Genomic DNA, 22,607 nt, shown 5'->3' with positions numbered 1-22,607 from the left:
GGCAAAAGTAGGTTTACAGTTGTTCATATCGAAAATAACACAAGAATAAATAATAATACAAGAATAAACTCTGGGTAGACAACAGCATGGCAATTACCAGAGGGAAAGAAGTGTGGGGGGAGGTAGAAGAGGGTGAAGAGGGGAATACATGGAGATGGAAGGAGACTTGACTTGGGGTTGGTGAACACAATACAATATACAGATGATGTGTTATAGAACTGCACACTTGAAACCTATATAATCTTATTACATGTCAACACAATAAATTCAATTAAAAAAGAAAAGAATAAACTGTGTTTCTTATACTCACAACTATAAACCTACTTTTGCCCACCCTGTATGTGAGCAGAGGAGAAACAAACTGAAAAGGGGTAATGCTAAATTAAGAGCTAAGACATACGGTAAGAGCTCTATTGCTGGTATTTCATCAAGCAGATGCTCTCACAGGTAGAAATGGCAACCATCTATGGCACAAATAGAGTTTGCTGAAACAAGAACTAAACACTATAGAAATGCTTGAATTATATGGTCTTGACCCTGAGAGGAGGGGAGGACAACTAAACACTAATGAAGAAAAGCAACTTAATAGAAGCGACATCATAACTTACTACAAATATGCAGAGAGCAATCTCTAAATAGAGGGACCCAGATAAATTAGAAAGTCTCTTATGTATTATTAGAATAAGAAATTACTAGAGCAGTATGCAACTTAAACAAGCGCTAGTCAAATGAAAGAATCTTTTAAATAAAACCAAATCTGGCCCATCCACTTCTGACCATTGCTATTCTGATCAAAGGAACTCTCACATTAACTGCTGCACCTTCAGATTTCTCATCAACAGTGTCAATTCTCACTCAATTTAAAGGGTATGTATGAGCTCGGAGTGGGTGGGAATATGTTATGCATCAGGATCAGGGATAAAACAAAGGCATAACTTAAAGATTACCTTCCTGAGCAAAACCGATGAATTGTTCGGGAACAGAGAATGGGAACTAGCACATCCACAACAAATTCTATGCCCCAAAGTCTTTTTATTTAAACCTTTTGTATGCCCAAAGGTTTCATGTATTCAGAACAGGAATTAAATATTTCCAAACATAATTTACTGTATTTGATACTAGACTGTGTAATAATTGCTATTTTCCCATTATTTTTATTCTTGAAAATAAGGATTTTAACTCATAAGGTAAATTACTATAACTGGAATCTCATAGGAATACGTCTTCAATGCAACCAATTCTGCTAATTCAAATCTCTAAATTTACTTAGGCAGGTTGATTTGATCCAAGTAGAAAGAAACCATTAATGCAAGTAGTAACTTACCTGGGCCACTGTCTAAAAAAGGTCTATTTAAAAAAATGTGCAGGAACATCAAGATATAAATTACTACCAAAAAAAGAAATTAATGAAATAAACACTAAAGAAGGAAAAGGTTACGCACTTCCAATTTATGCTCTTTCTCTGCAAGGGCTTCCTTTTGACAACGAAGAAAATCTGCTAACATTCGAGTAAGTTGTTTCCTATCATCTATTTCAGCCGCCAATCTGCCATTGTAATCTGCCAGCAACATACAAGCATCCTCTACCATTTTAGAAAGCCTTTCTCCAGATTCTTTATCTAAGAAAAGCACAGAATAACAAAATTATTGCAAAAACAAACAACAACAACAAAAACACAAAGTCATATATTCCCTCTCAAACTCCCTCCAAAATTCAGATCACATTTAGGACATCTTACCTGTTATTTTATCTAGTAGGGATACTTCTTGGACTTCAACAGGCAAAGAAGCTATCCTCTGATGAACTGCTGCATCACCTGTAGCAGCATTTTCTAGATCTTGTAATGCTCTAACGAGATCTAGAGTCTAAAAAGTTATACAACTTTAGAACCAAAATAAAGGAAGCTTAAACAAATACAAAATATGACATTTATTTCATATTTTTAAAAATTTTTATTTCACATTTAATCCTTATGAGCTACTTATTAATTCAAAGGTCCAAATATCAATTGCTCTAGAAGACGCTCCATTTCTTTTGTATATTAAGAAAAAAAGCTATACTAGTTACTGGAAATACATAAATTGGAAACATATAACTGAGATGTGGCCCTTGGCCATGAGAAACTCATACTTCAGTGGTAGAGACAGATAGTGTAAAAATAATTATCTGACTATTAAATTGATGTGGTTGATTTATATCCCAAACACACACAATGGTAAAAGGGAATGCAGACTACAACTTAAACCTGGACAATTTTATGTATGATATAGTCATTATATTATCATTAGCCTTGAATAGAATTTTGCAATATGAAAATATATATTGGGGGAGGGGGCTACAAATCACCTATCACAACACAGAAGAGTCTCCCACGCTCCATTTCTAAATGATACAATTAAAGCATAGGAAAAATGTAGTTTTGGAATATGCTTAAATATGGTGCCTTCAATTATTCTATAGTTTGTTAAGAAGATCATTAAAATATTACAAAGTTCCACATATCTGATGACTAGTACTTATATAATGCTTAACCAGTAATTATTTTATTAGAAATTTTAGTTGCATTGTTTCATATACCACCTATAATTAGGAGGGAAGGGAAATCTTTGCTGCTGGCGATTTCACAATTCTATAGTGATTCCAAAGAAAAATGACTAAATTTTCTTTTTACTAGTCTTCATCCCATCCTACTTCCTTTCTTTTCTTAATCTCTAAAACTAGATCCTGGGACACTAATTATACTCATACTTGAAAAATAAGGAAAGTTACCAATTCTGTGTATATATTAAGATGACACCGACAGATTACTGATTTTTCTTTAAGTTATTCCCTTATAGAAAAGCTGTCACTGGCATTCTAGTACACAGCAAATGATTAAACAGCATAAGAATGAATGGAACCCAATAAGAAATAAGTATACTTTAATTCATTACTAAGTTTCAAATCCCAATATTAAAAAAATTTTCATTATAAGATATATCCCTTCAATGAAAGTCAGCTTAAGAGCAATGACAATTACCAGGAAGCTTATTTCTCATGGTGCCCCAATTCATATGTATATACACTAATATATACAGGGTGAACAAAAGTAGGTTTATAGTTGTAAGTATGCCAAACAGTTTGTTCTGTTTATTCTTGTATTATTATTTATTAATTAGTGTATTATTTTCCATATGAACAACTATAAACCTAGTTTTGCCCACCCCTGGGTGTGTGTGTAATTTTTATCAGCCTTAGAGAGTTCTAAAATTTTCTGGAGTTCCAAGAAGCCTGGCTTCATGATTTTGACAACACATGCATGCTTTAACTACAACTTATTCTATCACATCTTCACATTCCCACAAGTTAACTCTAAATTCCTAATGCTGAGTCAAGGATCAGATAATAAAGCAAAGTTGTCTGAAACAACACTAGCCTAGGACTTTCTAATAGAGGAGAATGAAATGAGTTCAGCTGGATCATACAAAGAAAAATTTTAGTCATTCTTATAAAGAATGAGATAAATAAAATGGTGACTACAAAGCTAGCAGTCACCATTTTATCAGATTAGTTACACTGCTTAATTCTCAGTTAAAACCACTGAGAATGAAGTAGTATAACTATAATCTGAAAGTGGTCAATATAAAACAAAAAGCAACAAAATAAAAAACAAAAAACTAAAAGCAACAATATTTATACAAGCACTAGAGAAGCAGATGGTTACTCAAAGATACTCCTAAGGAAATACAACTGAGGTTACTCTTTCATCAGGGATTGTAGGAGAGGGTCAGACACTCTCTCTAGAATTCAGATAAACTGTTCATGATATCATAATAAAGCTCTTAAAGTGATTCTCTGTCTTATTACCAAATGGAAATATAAACCTGTTTCAAATGTTATGTTCTTATTACTTTTCTAGCTCTCATTCTTTGGTGACCACACTGGCTTCAGCATTCCTGTCACTGCATCAATAGGTAGTTTGGCTCAGGCCCTAGTTGAGCACCTTGGTTGGATTCTTTCTGCCTCCCTAGTACTAACTGATATAAACCCACACTTCTAGGAAGGAACCAACCGTACCTTTCTTTCAAGCTCCTGTCATGAGGAAAGAGCTCTACCAGCCTCTGGTTTTATGCAGAGTTTGGGTCCAGTCCTCCAACTCCCACGAAGCACTGTGTTTCTTGATACCCTCTAGGATATTAATTTCTGGCAACCCATGTTGGCTTCCAGATCATAGCTCAGCAGAAATCAGACCCTAGCTCACACAGAGTTATGTTTCTGTACCATTTCTAGCCCACCATGATATTTACCTTGTTTTAAGAGTATGGCTATGTCTTCATTTTCTCCTTTTAAATTTTATCTGTCCCTCCTATATGTTTGAAACATAGAAGGAGGAAGCTTTAAGACTCAATGCCCACATAATAGTTAAAAATGTCTTTCTGGAATCATCTAATGGTTAAGGAATGCTATACTATATCAACCTGGGAGGACATGGAATATTAAGTTAATGATTCTAATCCAATTTATCTTATCAAGAAACTACACAGTCCTAGTATAGTCACACAGAACTTGTTCTTCTAACACTGGTTTTTACATATTTAAAAGCAAAAATACTTAAAAGGGTAGTGCTATCTCTAGGAATGAAATGCTTAGTGTACTTAAGTGACACAACAAATAGTCTTATATAATATTTTATTTATTTATTTAAAAGGAAACTGTTTAAGTAGTATGTATCTTACCAGACCTCATCATACTAAGCAATCAGAAATCCTTTCTAAACAAAATATGATTGCCCTAATATACACTGCGTAACATATTATATTAAACTTAACAAATGTTAATCAGAAATATAAGGTGTTTATGTAGCTTCTTTCTTGTGCCCAGAACTATAATAAAAATCAATTTATAAAAGTGAAACACTGAAATTAATAAAGGTTGGTGGCCACATGAAGTAACTCCCTTAACAGAGAAAAACTTCTACCTGTGGTGGTTCACCTGGAGATCCCAGAGAGGAACAGTTTTCATTTTCATCCACTGTTATCTGTTCATAAGTTCGTTTCCCAGACTTCTTATCACCATCTGAATTGAAAGAAAATTTAAGTTTTAATGAAAGAATACATTTTTGTTATTGTTATTATTTATGCATCCACTGGTTGATTCTTGTATGGGCCCTAACCGGGGACTGTACCCACAACGTTGGCATATCGGGATGATGATCTAATCAACTGAGCTACTCAACCAAGGCTTAATGAAAGAATACATTTTGCCCAACCGGTGTGGTTCAGTGGTTGAGCGTTAACCTATGAACCAGCAGGTCACAGTTCAATTCCCGGTCAGAGCACATGCCTGGGTTTGTGGACTCAATCCCCAATGTGGGACGTGTAGGAGGCAGCCGCTCAATGATTCTCTCATCATTAATGTTTCTCTCTCTCTCTCTCCCTTCCTTCTCTGAAATCAATCAAAAGATATTAAAATACATTTTTGGGAGGGCGAGGGGGGAGAGGGAGGCATTTTCTAAGCAAATGCTAAGAAATAGAAAGTAAGTAGCACTATTCATATCAAGCAAAATAGAATTCAAGGTGAAATCCATCAAGAAGGAAAAAAAGGAACATTTCATATTGATAGAAAGAAAAATTCATTAAGAGGGTAGAGGAATCATAAATCCTTATGTCCCTTAAAAAATAAATAAATAAATAAAACAAAAACAAACAAACAAAAAAATACATTTTAATGAAGAGATCATGATAAAAGATTATATACTTACACAGAGCTTGCTTAAGTTGTTCTAATACATCATTTTCATAAACAGATCTTTCTTCCCAAATAGAAAGCACTCTTCCAAGGTGCCTCTTACAACTTTCATCAGTTTCACTAAAGAAAAAATAAAAATATTAACAGTAAAAAGCATAGTGCTATTGAAAAGATAAGGGTGATTTTAAATACAATCAGACACTCATTCCCTGAAAAGAGCTCCAAAATGGGGTGCAGTGAGCCAAACAGACATACTTTTTGCTTCCCTTAAAGAGTTTATAGACATATTATTAAACAAACAAACAAAAAGTGCAAATGTGTTAATACCAGCTACTAGGGGTTTACAAAGAAGATGCCCCTAACCTAATGGGTGCTAAACATGAGGCTAAAGAAGATGTCTAATGGGTGATTTTGAAATTTATTCAACAAATATTTATTAATCAAAGCACTACCTTTGACGTAGGCAATACAAAGGAGCTTTATGGCAGCTGTTTTTATAAATGCCACAAAAGAGAACAAGGTGTTAAAGAGAGGCATAACAGAGACCTGGCCCAATTCTAGAGAGATCAGGAAGGATACTTGAGGAAGTGATATTTACTTTAAGATCTGAAGACTGGATACACAGGGAAATGGAAAACAGACTTACTCCCAGGGACTTCCTACTGCCTTCATCACTACCAATGTAGGCTGAACCACTATTATCTCTGTCCCAGATTTAAATCTTCTCATTGATCTCCCAGCCTTTATTCTCACTATTCTCTACCAATGTGAATCAGATTACACTAATTTTCTAAGAACTGTCAATCAGACCAAGAATAAACTTAAAATCCTTATTCTGTGCTACCAGGTGGACATATTCTGCTTCCTGTCTACCTCTTAGTCTACATTCCCTAAATATCTTCTACAAATTTCCTTGCTTGACTTGCTGGTTTCTCAGTGGTTAGAGCGTCAGCCTGAGGACTAAGGGCTGTGGGTTTGATTCAGGTCAAGGGCATGTACCTCAGTTGCAGGCTCGATTCCCAACCCCAGTTGGGACATGAGCAAGAGGCAACCAATCGATGTGTCTCTCTCACATCAATGTTTCTCTGTCTCTCCCCCTCCTTTCCACTCTCTCTAAAAATCAATGGGAAAAATATCCTCGGGCCTTAGCCAGTTTGGCTCAGTTGGTGTCGGCCTACAGACTGAAGGGTCCCAGGTTCAGTTCCAGTCAAGGGCACATGCCCAGGTTGTGGGCTCGATCCCCAGTAGGGGGCGTGCAGGAGGCAGCCAATCAATGATTCTCTCGCATTGATGTTTCTCTCCCTCTCCCTCTCTGAAATCAATAAAAATATATTTCTTAAAAAAATATATCCTCAGGTGAGGATTAACAACAAAAATCCCCTTGCTGCTGATCCTCAAAAATGCCCAGCACAGCCCTAACCGGTTTGGCTCAGCGGATAGAGCATCGGCCTGAGGACTGAAGGGTCCCAGGTTCGATTCCGGTCAAGGGCATGTACCTTGGTTGCGGGCACATCCCCAGTAGGGAGTGTGCAGGAGGCAGCTGATCCATGTTGCTCTCTCATGGATGTTTCTAACTCTCTATCCCTCTCCCTTCCTCTCTGTAAAAAAATCAATAAAATATATTTTTTTTAAAAAATGCCCAGCACACAGCTGTCTCAATGTTTCTGTCAAGTATTCTCTCTACTTAGAATCCTTCTCTTCTAAAATCACATGGTGCTCATTGCATCCTTTCCTTTAGTCTCTGTTGAAATGCCACCTCCCTAAGATAGTCATATTTTATCTCATGATATAACTGAGCAACGTCATGTATCTCTAGTTCCTTCCCTGCTTTATGTTTCTTCATAGTACTTATCTTTTGACATTATAATATATATTCACTTGTCTATCTAGTTATTACCTGTGTCATCCACTGAAATGTAAGCTCCACTAGAAGACAATTTTGTCTTGTTCACTATTGTATCCTTTGGACCTAGCACATGTAGGCAGTCCATAAATATTTTATTGAATTCTAGGGAGATATAATATATAAAAGCCCTAAGGCAGCAAGAAATAAAAGAGGTTTGTTTAGCTTAAACTGTAGACTATAGAGTATGAGTGTGGAAGGAGTGAAAGAGAAGAGTCTGAAGAGGTAGACAGGGCCATGAAGGAATATCTTTTTTTTTTCTTTTACTTTTTTATTTACTAATTTTAGAGAGAGTAGAAGGGGTGAAGAGAGGAAGAAAGAGAAAGAGAGAGACAGAGAGACAGAGAGAGAGAGAGAGGAAGGAGGGACAGAGAGAAAGAGAAACATCAGTTTGTTGTTCCACTTACGTATTTATGCATTCACTGGTTGATTCTTGTACGTGCCCTGACCAACTAAGATACCCCGTCAAAGCTAAAGAAACATCTTAAGTCTTGCTCAGGACATTATAATTGATTTCCAGTATAAATGAGAATGACTCCAAGGCAAGGGAGTGTTATGATCAGCTCTGCAACTCTGACTACAGTTTCTGAAAGGATTAAACAATAGTGGAGGCTACTGAAATTGTACAGAAATGACATTATGGTAATTGGAATGGGGAGAATTCTAAAGAACTGAGGGAACTCTATGTAGCATATGGGATAGGAGGACAGGAGGAGAAAATAGAGCATGGTATAAGAAAGATGACACCTAATTTCTCACATAGTGATCTCACTGAGAGTGAAACCTAGAGGAGAAGCAATGTATAACACGGAGCAAGGGCATGAGTTCACTATCAGACACGGTGAGTTTGAGCTGTTTGGAAGCACACAACTAGAAATTCAATATGCAATTGGACATACAAGTCTAAAAGAAAAAGATATCTGGACTGGAGCAATAAGATTGAGAGTTATTTGGGTGTGGATAATAACTAGTTACATGCAGTGTATGAAATCATCCAGAGGGCAAGTGAAGAATATGACCCCAGAAGAGGGCCTAGGACTGAACTCTAAGACTTAAATACCAACATCTAAAAAGATGGTAAAAGACAATATCAAAATTAAAGGAAAAATAATATTTATTCAAGAAAGCAACATACAGCAGCATTTCACTCTGTAATTTTAAAAGAATGCATCCAATGTGACTAAAACTGTAAAGGCACATGGTGAGTGTATTTTCATCCTTAACTCATTCAACACAAATCACCATTCACCACTGAACTATGTAATTTAGATTAATCTAATAGTTTATCCCAATAATGTTTACCCAGTTATTGACCAAGTATTTGCATATGATGTTTGGAAATAAACATTTTAAAAGGACATAAGCCAAAGTAGACTCCTACCCTCAGAATCTTTCTGTAGCAAAATTTTCCAACAGGTTGATGATTATTTTAAATATCCTAGATTTCCAAAGCATTTAACAATATTATGACACATACCCGCACACTACAAAACCCTAAAATCATTACAAGTAATAATGAGAAGAAAACATACTAAGTTTATCCAGAAACATTAGCTGGAATAATGATAGCTTTATAAGTCACAAATTTTCAATTCAACACCTTCATTCATTCTGAACAATGTTCATTCCAACACGGCAGTTGCTTTTGATCTCTTTAAAGAAAGCTGTAATTCAAGTACTCTAAATGCCCACCTTAGCAACAGTTAAAAAAAAATTTTCTTCACAGAAACATGTAACACATTTACAAATGCCATTTATAGATGTCTTTTCAAATGAAAACTTCAAAGAAATACATTCCTTGGTTTTTAATTTAATGGCGTAAGGCAAGTTTAGCAAAAGGACATATTATGCATTTAAAACAGATTACCTAGTACCCAAAATAGTGATCATACCTTGAAACATGCTTAAAAGCCTCCACTATAACTGGTGCAAAATCTTTTGTAAACTCCGGCCCCTTCCTTTTGCTGTTCTGAATGACATCATTGGCTAGGTAGAGAAAAGTAAGCTTCCTGTTTGGTTTGGCTGAAAAATAAAAAAATTTTAAAATCTACTTAAAATATCCTCACTTAACTTGAACAAACTTTCTCAACACCTGAATTAACCTGTTTGAGAACTACAACCAACCTACTAACCATTATTTATCATGTTAAACCCTAGCTTCTCATTCTACAACCAAACTTATCAAGTTACTATCCTTCAACTCACCAGGATAACTACTCTATGGTTTCTGGAGATCAATTATGTATCTTTCTGTTTCATCGCTGTTTTACTAAGTCAACCAAACTACTTTTCATTGATGGCTAGTCTTATCACTATTCCCAAACTAATACTTTTATACACTGAAATCCTCGTGTCTGTGCAAAAATGCACCTCTGTGACTGTCTGGTATAAAATTTTATTAAATCTATTAAGCACTATATGAAATCTAGTCTTTTAAAAATAATGCACAAACAACCAAATAAAAAATCAATTACAAGGTTTCAAAAACCAGAATCTGGGACATTAAATAAACAATATGAAACAAACTTAATCAGGATTCTAGAAATGCCAACTAATTTCACTAATTCACAATCAGTTCATAATCTATTTTTGTTTATTCATAATCAGAAAGTGGTAGGGTCAATACTTCTTTTCTTTTTAAAATATATTTTATTGACATATTTTATTTTCAGAGAGGAAGGGAGAGGGATAGAGAGTTAGGAACATCGATGAGAGAGAAACATCAATAAGCTGCCTCCTGCACACCCCCTACTGGGGATGTGCCCGCAACCAAGGTACATGCCCTTGACTAGAATCAAACCTGGGACCCTTGAGTCCGCAGGCCAGCGCTCTATCCACTGAGCCAAACCAGTTAGGCATTTACTTATTTTCTTAAACTGTACAGACCATATGCCTACTCATTTTGATATAATGCAGAATATCATAAACTTAATCACCCATGTTTCCATGGAGATTAAAAATTTAAAGTCACAGTGGATTTGATGAATACAACAGAAAGCTAAAATTGTATTGTGCTACCTATAAATTTCAGAACCCTCTCTCCAGGGGAAGCTTTCTACATGGAGAGAGGCAGAAAAAAAACTGAATAAACTACCCGGTTGGCATGGTTACAGTGACTGAGCATCGACCTATGACCAGCAGGTCACGATTCGATTCCCAGTCAGGGCACATGCCTGGGTTTCAGGCTCCATCCCCAGTAGGGGGAGTGAAGGAGGCAGCCAATCAATGATTCTCTCTCATCACTGGTGTTTCTATATCTCCCTTCCTCTCTGAAATCAATAAAAATATTTTCTTAATTTGAACAAATATACACACACGCACACGCACGCACGCAAACACACACCCCAAAGAGCATTACTGTAGGTCTTACAGAAGGAAATCAGAAAAGCCATTATCTTGAAACAAAAATATATTAAAGATTTATTATTAATTGCTGGATAGCCTCATTTATTCCCCTGGTAAACTGAATCACTACAGCCTAGAAGACATGTTCGGTAGATGGATAGGGGGTTGTAAGGCACAATCTACTTTAACTCAGTAATATTCTTTGCCACAGAAAGTGCATAATCAACAGGTAATTTTTTAAAGGGCGTTATCTGTCCCAGATTAGACAAACAGTTCAGTCAAACACAGCTGGCTGCACCTTAATAGCTGAGGTGGGTGAAAAATGGATAGAGCTGGTGTATTCCTGTATCGCTGCCAGGATGCCTCAGACTTAGCAGCCCATCCATCCCTTCCTTGTGCTTTAACCCCTTTAAAGATTTTCTATTGTTCTCCAGATAACATTTTAACTCATTATTGTGAACCCAAAACCCTAACAGGTCTGTCCTCTACACTACTCTCTTCATGCCCACTACTACTACTCCAATTTCCTCAACTCCTACCCATCCTTCCGACCTGTTAAGTGGGTTCCTCTACACATACGTTAGGCAGCCCTGATATGCTCTCGTAACACTTCATACTTTTCCTATGGAGCACTTATAATTACTTTATGTAATATTGTGCTTCCCAACTAAACTAAGTTCCATGGAAAGCAACAACTGTCAATCTCAACTACCAATCTATGAAAATCAAGCCTAGCAGCTGACTCAGAATTTTATTATGTCAATAAACTTTGGCCTAGACCTATGTCTTTATTAGTAATTATTTGTACCAAGAACTTGGCATCCAGTCTTAACCTCACCCTGCATAGCTGAAAAGGGGAACACTTGTGAAATTACACTGCTCTCAGCAACCTCAATTTCAAATTATGAAAGACAAACTTTCCTACAGGTCCAGCAGCTCTTGCTTATTTTCAATGTCTTGAATAGAAATATTTTCATTTCTTCCCCTCCATTCCAGAGTTCTCACAATCAATAACCTCTTAAAAAATGGGCAAGTTGCCCTAACCGGTTTGGCTCAGTGGATAGAGCATCGGCCTGCGGACTCAAGGGTCCCAGGTTCGATTCCAGTCAAGGGCATGTACCTTGGTTGCGGGCACATCCCCAGTGGGGAGTGTGCAGGAGGCAGCTGATCAATGTTTCTCTCTCATAGATGTTTCTAACTCTCTATCCCTCTCCCTTCCTCTCTGTAAAAAATCAATAAAATATATTTTTTAAAAAAATGGGCAAGTACTGTGATGGCAAGGTCAAAGAAACACAAATGTCAAGCAATTAAAAATAATTATCATTTTCAACATATTAGATCAGTGGTTCTCAACCTTCTGGCCCTTTAAATACAGTTCCTCATGTTGTGACCCAACCATAAAATTATTTTCGTTGCTACTTCATAACTGTAATGTTGCTACTATTATGAATCGTAATGTAAATATCTGATATGCAGGATGGTCTTATGCGACCCCTGTGAAAAGGTTGTTTGACCGCCAAAGGGGTCGCGACCCACAGGTTGAGAACCGTTGTATTAGATGAATCAAAATGAAAGTATGACACTAAAATTGGCAACAGTATGGGTAAGAGTACCACTATTAGATACCTTCAGATATTGGTAGTTAAAATATAAATTAGTGCAATGTCTTAGAAAAGTAATTCAGTGGCTTGGCCAGTGTGGCTCAGTCTGTTGAGACGTGTCGTCCTGTCCACCAAAAGGTTGCCAGTTCAGTTCCTAGTGGGGTGTGTAAGGGAGGCAGCCGATCAATGTTTCTCTCTTATATTAATGTTTCTCTCCCTCTTCCTCTCTTTAAAAAATCAAAAACACATATATTTTAAAAAGTAACCTGGTAATATCTATGAAAAATGTAAATAGACAAATCCCTTGACCCTGCATATTTCACTTTAGGAATATATACTATTGATAAATTCATCATAATGCACAAAGAAATCACTAAGGATATTGGTGATAACATCAAAAAAGATGACTAAAGAGATCATGGTATATCCATTACATGTTTTAAGTAGCAGTTATTTTTGTTTATTTGTATGTACTCTATGGTGGAAATGTTAAATCCTGATAGTTTTTACTACAAACTCTCAACCACTTAATTTTAGAGCAGAATATATGTTTTGGGGGATTTTTGTGCTCCACCTGAATTTAGAAGTAATGTCAGAAAATATTAAGCATGTCCTTTTTTTAGAAAGTACAAAGTTTCTTATCATCTTATTACCATGGTAATTCAAGTGAATTAGGAGTATTTAACTGCAATCTTGAATTATAAAGTTGGGATGCAGATATCTGTATATATATATATATATCCATCCACATCCACTAGAGGCCCATTGCACGAAATTCATGCACTGGTGGGGGGAGGGGTCCCCTCAGCCCAGCCTGTGCCCTCTTGCAGTCCGGGAGATGTCCAACGGTAGTCGGACACCCTTAGCGCTGCCATGGAGGCGGGAAAGACTCCCGCCACCACCGCTGCGCTCACCAACTGTGAGCCCAACTTTTGGCTGAGCAGCGCTCCCCCTATGGGAGTGCACTGACCACCAGGGGGCAGCTCCTGCATTGAGCATCTGCCCCCCTGGTGGTCAGTGCGCATTATAGCGACAGGTCATTCTGCTGTTCGGTCGATTTGCATATTAGCCTTTTATTATATAGGGGGTGTGTGTGTGTAGAGAGAGAGAGAAGAGAGATCTCAGGATCTCAACTGATATAAAGTAAATGAACAACCACCTAGTGGATTTTTTTTAATAACTGGCTTAACCCACACTTTCACAACAAACTTAGCCTCACTTCAGCATTTATCGTTGTCCATTCAACAATGCTCCAAAAAAGGGAATGTTAGGAAATAACTGAGAATTACTAAAATATTTTATTTTTGGTTAGAAAAATATTTCTAGGGTATTTGGAAGCTGGATTTTTTTTGTATTACCTATTCATATCAGCTAAAAAAAAAAAAAAACCATTCAAAATATTTAGGTTTGCCCTGACTGGTTTGGCTCAGTGGATAGAGCGTCGGCCTGCGGACTCAAGGGTCCCAGGTTCGATTCCGGTCAAGGGCATGTATCTTGGTTGCGGGCACATACCCAGTAGAGAGTGTGCAGGAGGCAGCTGATCGATGTTTCTCTCTCATTGATGTTTCTGACTCTCTATCCCTCTCCCTTCCTCTCTGTAAAAAAATCAATAAAATATTTTTTTTTAAAAAATTCAGGTTTACATGTTAGGTCTCTTTGTAAGGAATTGCCATACCTCACAGTTCAAAATGTATTCTATAAATCAGTAACATTATACTGACATGTAATTGGAATTTGCTATGCAGCAAAAATTCAAGAGTAATAACCTACAGTGTCTATTTACCTTTGTATAAGCAATTGCTTAAGTTACTGTTTTTAACATCTGTTTTTAACATTTGTACTTAGACAAAATGCTTATATATGTATAGCATATATACATATATGCTATACATATATAAGTGCAAGATGCTGCTAGCCCAGACACAAAATATTAAAGTTATTTTGTGAAGACTGATTATTTTATTAAAACTGTTATGGCCATTATACCTATAAAACACACACACACACACACACACACACACAACACGGGGTTGCTAAATAAATAACTCAGTTGACAAAGGGGGAAAAGCATTTATGCTGCTGTGCCTATATGAACCGCATTTCAGAATCACCAATGGTTGATGAAAGAAAGTTCTTTCTTTTTTTTTTAAAATATATTTTATGGATTTTTTACAGAGAGGAAGGGAGAGAGAGAGAGAGTTAGAAACATCGATGAGAGAGAAACATCGATCAGCCGCCTCCTGCACATCTCCCACTGGGGATGTGCCCGCAACCCAGGTACATGCCCTTGACCAGAATCGAATCCGGGACCTTTCAGTCCGCAGGCCGACGCTCTATCCACTGAGCCAAACAGATTTCGGCGAAAGAAAGTTCTCATACAACTTCAGTATGCCTCAGAATCATCTAGAAGGCTTGTGAAAACATAGATTACTGGTTCCTATCCACATAACTTCTGGTGTAGATCTGGGGTAGAACCCAGGAATTTACATTTCCAACAAATTATCAGGAAATACTAATGCTGCAGCCTGGGGTTCACACTTTGGAGAATCTCGGTTATAGAAGAATTCTGGATAGTAAACACAGAAAGAATTACTGGACCCCCAAAGAAAGTTTCAGAATTGGCAGTCTTCATCTCAGGTTCTGCCAGAGGTGAGACTTCTACCAGGCCACTGGCTACCTTTCATTTAGTCAGTGAGTAAACCTTAGACATCCACTGTTTACCCTTCACATCTGCTTATTTCCTACGTCTCCCAATGCCATGGCTGTTTTGTCTCTTGTCCTCTTTCTCCCCTTTTCTGTAGTTTCTGCTACGCTTCTACCTTCTACACATACAAGTATATATTTACAAGCATATACATGTATAAGGTAATATTAATGTACCCCAGACAAGAAATATGGGAAGTAAAATAATACTTTAAAAGGCTTTGACAAAAATATGTCTAAGCCTTTCATCTCAAATGCTTTCAGGAAGGAATAAAAAGTTTTCAATATTTGTGGGCAATATACATGTAATATTTGGTACTGTTAAATAAAAATAAGTATTACGATAAAAAAAAGAATGAGAAATTCATAGTTTGGCAACCCCTGGTTTTTAAAAAAAGGGTCAAACCAACTGTCATCAGTGGCTGCTAAAATCACTGGGTGAAAGGTGATGGGGAACTGTGTAATGGATTCATAATGCACCCATTGATCAATCTTGTCCTTAAATATAAAATAAGTTCACATTATGCATCTGTTAATGTGATGGAACAGAAGTGCAGAATACTTCCAATGAAGTATTCCTTGGGAACGACTTTAGGATAATCTTGTCTGTATCAATAAAGATTATTTTGTTGAGATTTTGATAAGAGTTGCAAATTTTGCAAAATTCTGATTTTTGCTTGAAACCTTGAATTTCATAATGGGCAATAAATACTGTCAGTATTCTTCCTCAACAAAACAGGCTCACTACATTCACTTATGAGAAAAACCTGCCAAATACCCATGTTTGATTAACCAGCTTCTCTGTCAACCATGAAAAAAGCAGCTGGTTTCATTCATAACTCAATCACACAAATATATTTCCTCCAGAATGTCCCATACATAGTACTTTATGTATACTTCCCATTTTGTCACACTGATTATTAAAAAGACATGCACTCACATCTAAAACCATATTTAACTGCAAAAGACTGAAAGCTTTCTCCCTAAGATTCAGGAAGAAGAAAAGGATGTCCACTTTCACCACTTTTATTCAACACTAGAGGCCTGGTACACAAAATTTTTGCACAGGTAGGGTCCCTAGGCCTGGCTGGCAATCAGGGCCAATCTGTGGGGTGACCGGTGGGACGACCCGGGGGTCCCCACTGGCACCCGCCTTGGCTGGCCTGGGGCCTGTGGGCAGTTCCTGCATTGAACATCTGCCCCCTGGTGGTCAGTGCACACCATAGGGACCGGTTGTTCCGCCCTTCAGTCGATTTGCATATTAGGCTTTTATTATATAGGACTAGAGGCCTGTTGCACGAAGAGACTCATGCAATAGGCCTTCCCTTCCCCTGGCTGCCGGCACCAGTTTTCCTCCAGCACCCGGGACCCAGGCCTTCGCTCTAAGCCGCTCCAGCAGGAGCCTTCCGGCTTTGCTCCACCACTTCGCGCCTATGTATGCAAATTAACCGCCATCTTTGTTGGGTTAATTTGCATACTCTCCTGATTGGCTGGTTAGCGTAGCGGAGGGACGGTCAATTTACGTGTTTGTCTATTATTAGGTAAGATAGTGTTGGAAGTTCTAGCCATAGCAACTCAAGAAAAAGAAATAAAAGAAAGAGGTAATATTATCTCTGTTTACAGATGACATAATCTTACTTGTAGAAAACCCTACAGATTCCACAAAAAAACTGTTAGAGCTAATAAAAATATTCAACAAAGTTGCAAGATACAAAATCAACGTTCAAAAATCAGTTGCACTTATCAATTACAACTGAACAATCCAAAAGGCAACTAAGAAAACAATTCCTTACAATTATATCAAAACAATAAAATAGTAATAAATTTAATTAAGGAGGTATAAGACTTATACACTGAAAACTACAAAACATTGCTGAAAGAAGGCATAAATAAATTGAAATACATCCAATGTTCATGAACTTAAAGAGTAAATATTAAGATTACACTACTCAAAACAACTTACAGAGTAAATGCAATCTCTATCAAACTCCCAAGGGCATATTTGCAGAAAAAGAAAAATCCATCCTAAAATTCATATAATCTCATCCCAAATAGCCAAAACTACCTTAAAAAAGAAAATTATAATAGGGAGACTTACTAGAAAGCTACAGTAATCAGAACACAATTGACCCTTGAAAGATGTAGGTTTGAACTGTGTGGGTCCACTATATGCTTATTTTTAAACATAAATACTAAATATATTTTCTCTTATGATTTTCTTTTTTGAATGTTTTTATTGATTTTAGAGAGAGGAAGGGAGGGGAGAGGGATAGAAACATCAATAATGAGAATCATTGATAGGCTGCCTCCTGCCTGCCCCCTACTGGGGATTGAGCCAGTAACCCAGGCTTGTGCCCTGACGGGAATGGAAATGGAATCAGACCTCAACCTCCTGGTTCACATGTTGACACTCAACCACTGAGCAACACTGTCCATGATCTTATGTTTTTCTTAATAACATTTCTTTCTCTACCTTACTTTAAGGACACAGTATACAATACATATAATATACAAAATGTGTTCATTGATTGTTCATGCTATCCGTAAGGCTTCCAGTCAACACTAGGCTATTAGTAAAGTTTGGAGGTAGCATTAGTTATTTGCAGATTTTTGACTGCGCTAGGGGTTGGTATCCCTCTAATCCTGCATTGTTCAAGGGTCAATTGTGGTATGAAAGAGGCATATAGCCCATGGAATATAGAGCCCAGAAATAAATCCCCACTATATAGTCACACTAATCATTATGACAATGCAAATAAAAATCACAAGCAAATACCATTCCACATTCATTAGGTTGACTTCTTTTCAAAACCCAAAATAAGCATGTGCAGAAACTGGGACCATGGTGTAGTGCAAGCATGTCAAATTCGCGGTCCACAGGCAGCATGCTGCCCACAACAATATTTTTGCAGCCCAGCCAATATAACGGCATCTAAGAAACATTGTAATAAAAACTTCATAACTTAATTTTTACAATATCCTGTTATACACAATTATTAATAACGAACTACAACGTTCGCTAATGACTGATCACTATAATTGTGTTGCATTCATTTCCCTTATGCGCAGGTGCACCATTCTCTCCACTAATACTGTAGCAGCATATATTTTAGCAGCCGACTGCCACCTCATTAGTCTTGGACTGACTTGTTTGGTGTGCACAACAGGAAATATTTCGCTTTCGGAGAACAAGAAAAATAGGTTTATTTGCATTACGCTTATTAATTTGTGCAGTTATTCAGTGTCTGGTAAGTTAATGTTCGAGAAAAATATTAATTTTTATTAAAATGTTCTATTATTTTATGTTAATGATTACTCATTTATTTCAGCCCTTTGTATTCAGCATGTTTCTATCGAAATAAACCCACGTTTCTATGAAAATTGAAGCTTTTGTTTTTTTTGCAGCCCACATAAGTTACACCTTGTTTATTTGGCCCATGTTAGCCTTTGAGTTTGACATGCTTGGTGTAGTGTAAGTGGCAATCTAAAACGGGACAGCCACTGTGAACAGTATAAAATTTAAACATAGAATTACCACTATTACCAACCTTATTATCATCACCAACACCACTCACTTCCTAAAGCATCTATTATATGCCTTAAAATTTCTAATTATGAATCATTTAAACATGGAAACATCCCCAATTATCTATTAACACAGATAATAAACAACACATCTATCATTTCTGATATTTGTATCAATATTTAAAAAATTGATAACAAATCCATTTTCATTTCCTCTCTCCTTTATGGTAACTAACCACCATGGACAAATAAAGGACAAATAAAAAGGGTTCTATGGAAAGTAACCTCACAAATTGATCTGATCAGAAATTCCTAACTGGGAGGTGATGGTGGGTAGTCACGCCCCAGGCCTATAACTTCTTTAGTGAAAGGTTTTAAGCCAGCCCTGTCCATTGTTCTTATGCATCTAGGTTAGCACACCTTTGATATACCAGAATACCTCTCGAAGGGGATATTAATCCTCAAGAGAACTCATAATCTTGTTAACTATCCTGTAATCCAATCCCTACCTTGCTTTCCCCTCCTGAATTTCAAATGCACAAAAGGTGCAAAACTGTTATTCTCCAGAGCATTTGAGATCTCACTCTCTGGCATATGTCATCAGTTTGGCTCAAATAAACTCTTCTAAAAATTCTCTACAATTTGGATGTTTCTTATGTCAACACCACTATCATAGAATAGGGTGTTAATCCTTACTATGCATGTAACTGAAACTACAGATATCTATAAACTAGAGTATTGCTTTGCATGTTTTCAAACTACTAAATGGCACACTGGTCTGTACCTTGCTTTTTCAGCTCAACATTTTGCTTGTTTATTGTTGTTGTTTTTAATTTGTCATGTTTTATGTAGCTCTAGTTCATTCATGAAAGCTAGACAGTACTCCATTATATAAATATCACAGTATATTTGTCCATACTCTAATGAGATGTTTAAAACTGTTTCTAATTTTGTTACTAACAGTCCTTGAGCACAGATACTAGTTTCTAGGATATATTCCTAGAAAGAAAACTGCTGGGTCAAAAGATATACCTTCAACTTTATTTGAGGTTGCTAAGCTGATCTCCTTTTTACATTCCAACCGGCAGTGTGGGAAAGTTCGTTTCTCCTTATCCTCACCAATTCCTGGTATTGTCTTTCTTTTTAATTTTGCAAAATAAAGAATATAAAGTGGAATCTCACTGTTTTCTTTTTCCCTGATTAGTAAGATTACGTATCATTTATTGGCCTTTCAAGTTTTCTCTCACATTTAACAGTATCACTGTTTTTCTACTGATTTGTGGTAGTTCTTGAAAATAGTCTGTTATCAATCCCCTATTGACTGTAAGTGTTTTTAAATGCTCTATCCCACCAAAAAGGATAAACCTGTTGCTGATTTTGAAATCTAGTAAGGTGTAGAAGCAAAGACAATTCTTGCCATCTCAAAGTTCACAGCTGTTTTCCAGACCTTTATATATGGACTTCTCAAACCTTTCTGGCCACTCACAGAAGATAAATTCCTCCTTAGAGCCAAATGCACATACACTTATATATGAACTGAAAAATGGAGCTATAAATCAATTCCTTCTACTGAATTAACACACAAGAAAAGAATAGTTGGTCTCCATTCTAAATTGCCAAGGCTACACTGGCTCTCATATTAATACATCATATAGCTTTCACATGGGTCAGTAAACAGGCATCTATTTTGATTAATAACGGTTTATTAAAACCCTAATAAATAACCATCTTTTCGCTACATCAGAATGTCTGAAACAATGAAGAGTGCCCACTTTCTCTACCCAATGAATTAAGAATTGCGGTACAAATCCAGACTAAGCAAATGTATTTTTTAAATTTTCAGTTGCACTAACATACAATCAGTTCTTACAGATAAAGTTGCTCTGCAGAAGTGAAATGATTCCAGGTATTTCAGTGAGAGCAAATTACTACTCAAAAAAATTAACTTCACTTACAGAGGTAGAATCGAAGGTTCTGAAAAATAAAGACGGTGCCCTAGACGCACATAATCAGCAAGAAATGACCTTAGATCACTAATCCAACCACCTCATATTCAGATGAGGCAACTTCAATACCGAAATTAATAAATTTGCCCAATCCAGGTCCTCTAAAAGCTATAAATCCAGGATTTTCCCCATTGCATTCCACATCTTATTGTAGACTTCCCAGTTCTAAAACTCGGATTCCTTTATTAATTTTACAAGACTGAGCTGATGTGTAACAGACATGACGGCAGTCACTCCCAACCTCACACCAATCTTTTCCTTTCCACCTCCCTACCTTTCTCCTACCCAGCCTCCATGATTGATGTGCAGAATGAAAAAAATACCCGACTGCCTGAATTTCTGGCCCCAATTAGGTGCGGAGTCCTGAGCCCCTAGTTCCTGTTTCTGTGTTAAATCAACCGAAGGTCTTTTTTAATCCTCCGCCCCTTTATTCAGCAATTACCTACAAAGCGCCGACTTTGCGGGCAGCGCGGTGCACGCTGCTCTCAAGCCCCCGGGACACGGGAGCCGGGTCGGGAGCGCCAGGCAGCGTGGCGCTGGGGTCGCCGGGGGAATGGGGCTCCCGAGGACTCACCTTTACGCAGCTCCCGCTCCCACACGGTGACGATGGGGCGCGAGTGCTTGCGGTGGTGGATGAGCCACAGGGACAAGGTCTGCACGCTCTGCTGCGAGTTGCTCAACTCCGACAGCTTCTTCTCCAGCGCCGCCTCGGAGAAGGCGGACATCCCTCCGACACCGCGCTCACGCCGGCGCACGCGGTGGGGCTTAGGGGAGGAGAGTTTTGCCGCACTCGCTGCGGCCTCGCCCCCTCACCCCACCCTTCCCCACGCCCAAGCCACCGCCGGCCTTCACCCAGGACCCACCGCGAACCAGCAAGATGGCGTCCGGTCGGATGTGACGTCACGGACGCCCCGGAAGAGGCGGGACCTCAGTGGCACAGGTGGGGCGAAAGCTGCGCAGGGAAGGGCGTGGGCGGGGCGGGGCGTGCCCGGCCTCGTGTCCTCCGGGAAAATTCTCAGTGCCAAGAAAGGAGTGATTAAAAATCTCTACGTGGGCGTGTAAATTGGTACAGGCATTTTGGAAGACTATTTCATATGATATATTTTAAAGTGCACCTTTCCTCTGACCCTGCAATTTCACTAATTGCTGTCAATGTCAGGGAAACACCTGCATGTTTGCCCAGGGAGCTCTGTACTAGTTGTCCTGTCCAGCTCAGTATAGTGAAGAGTTGGGACATTCACAGCAAGTAAATGGCCGACTTAACTAATTACAGTATACATGCAACAGCTGAAAAGATAAATAAATCCAATGGTGGATAGGGATTTTTTTAAGTTATAGAAGGGAAGTATAGTATAACATTTGTTTTATAAAAGTATCCTATATAATAAAAGGCTAATATGCAAATTGTCCCCTGGACCAGGAGTTCCACCAGGAGTTCGGCCAGGGGGTGGGGCCTGCCAGCCAACCACCCGGGACCACTCCCCTTGGCCTGCCCCACCCTATTGACCCCCTCCACCCCAATCAGGGCAGGCCAGCTGGATCCCACTTGTGCAGGAATTCATGCACCAGGCCTCTAGTATTCTATAAAATTTTATGAATTCTTAAGTGTGTAAATGCAGGCAAAGGGTCTAGAATACACACTACATCAATAGTGGTGTCAGAGAGAACTGCAACCCTTAAACTGTGTCTATACTGTTCCCATATTTTTTACAAGAACATTTATGTATTAGTTATATAATTAAACATTAATTTCAGAAATCTCATCATTAATCCAGCACATTTTGACATAGTACTTCT

General features: G+C 37.8%; 1 protein-coding gene across 1 annotated transcript in view; it reads right to left on the bottom strand.

The window, feature by feature from the left end:
* The window catches only part of RPRD1A (regulation of nuclear pre-mRNA domain containing 1A), a 39,798-nt gene extending 18,085 nt beyond the window's left edge, over nucleotides 1-21,713 (bottom strand). Inside the window, exons 1-6 of the mRNA XM_006085158.2 lie at nucleotides 21,385-21,713; nucleotides 9,523-9,652; nucleotides 5,741-5,847; nucleotides 4,958-5,055; nucleotides 1,739-1,865; nucleotides 1,443-1,618 (exon numbers count right to left, since the gene is read on the bottom strand). Coding sequence (XP_006085220.1) covers nucleotides 1,443-1,618; nucleotides 1,739-1,865; nucleotides 4,958-5,055; nucleotides 5,741-5,847; nucleotides 9,523-9,652; nucleotides 21,385-21,535 — 789 coding nt within the window. The 5' untranslated portion in view covers nucleotides 21,536-21,713. The remainder of the gene's footprint in view (nucleotides 1-1,442; nucleotides 1,619-1,738; nucleotides 1,866-4,957; nucleotides 5,056-5,740; nucleotides 5,848-9,522; nucleotides 9,653-21,384) is intronic.
* Nucleotides 21,714-22,607: the final 894 nt, after the last annotated feature.

The sequence above is a fragment of the Myotis lucifugus genome, unplaced genomic scaffold (genome assembly GCF_000147115.1).
Source record: "Myotis lucifugus unplaced genomic scaffold, Myoluc2.0 scaffold_16, whole genome shotgun sequence".
Taxonomy (NCBI): domain Eukaryota; kingdom Metazoa; phylum Chordata; class Mammalia; order Chiroptera; family Vespertilionidae; genus Myotis; species Myotis lucifugus.
The sequence above is the reverse complement of the archived record's forward strand: the minus strand, read 5'-3'. Positions and strand labels throughout refer to the sequence as shown.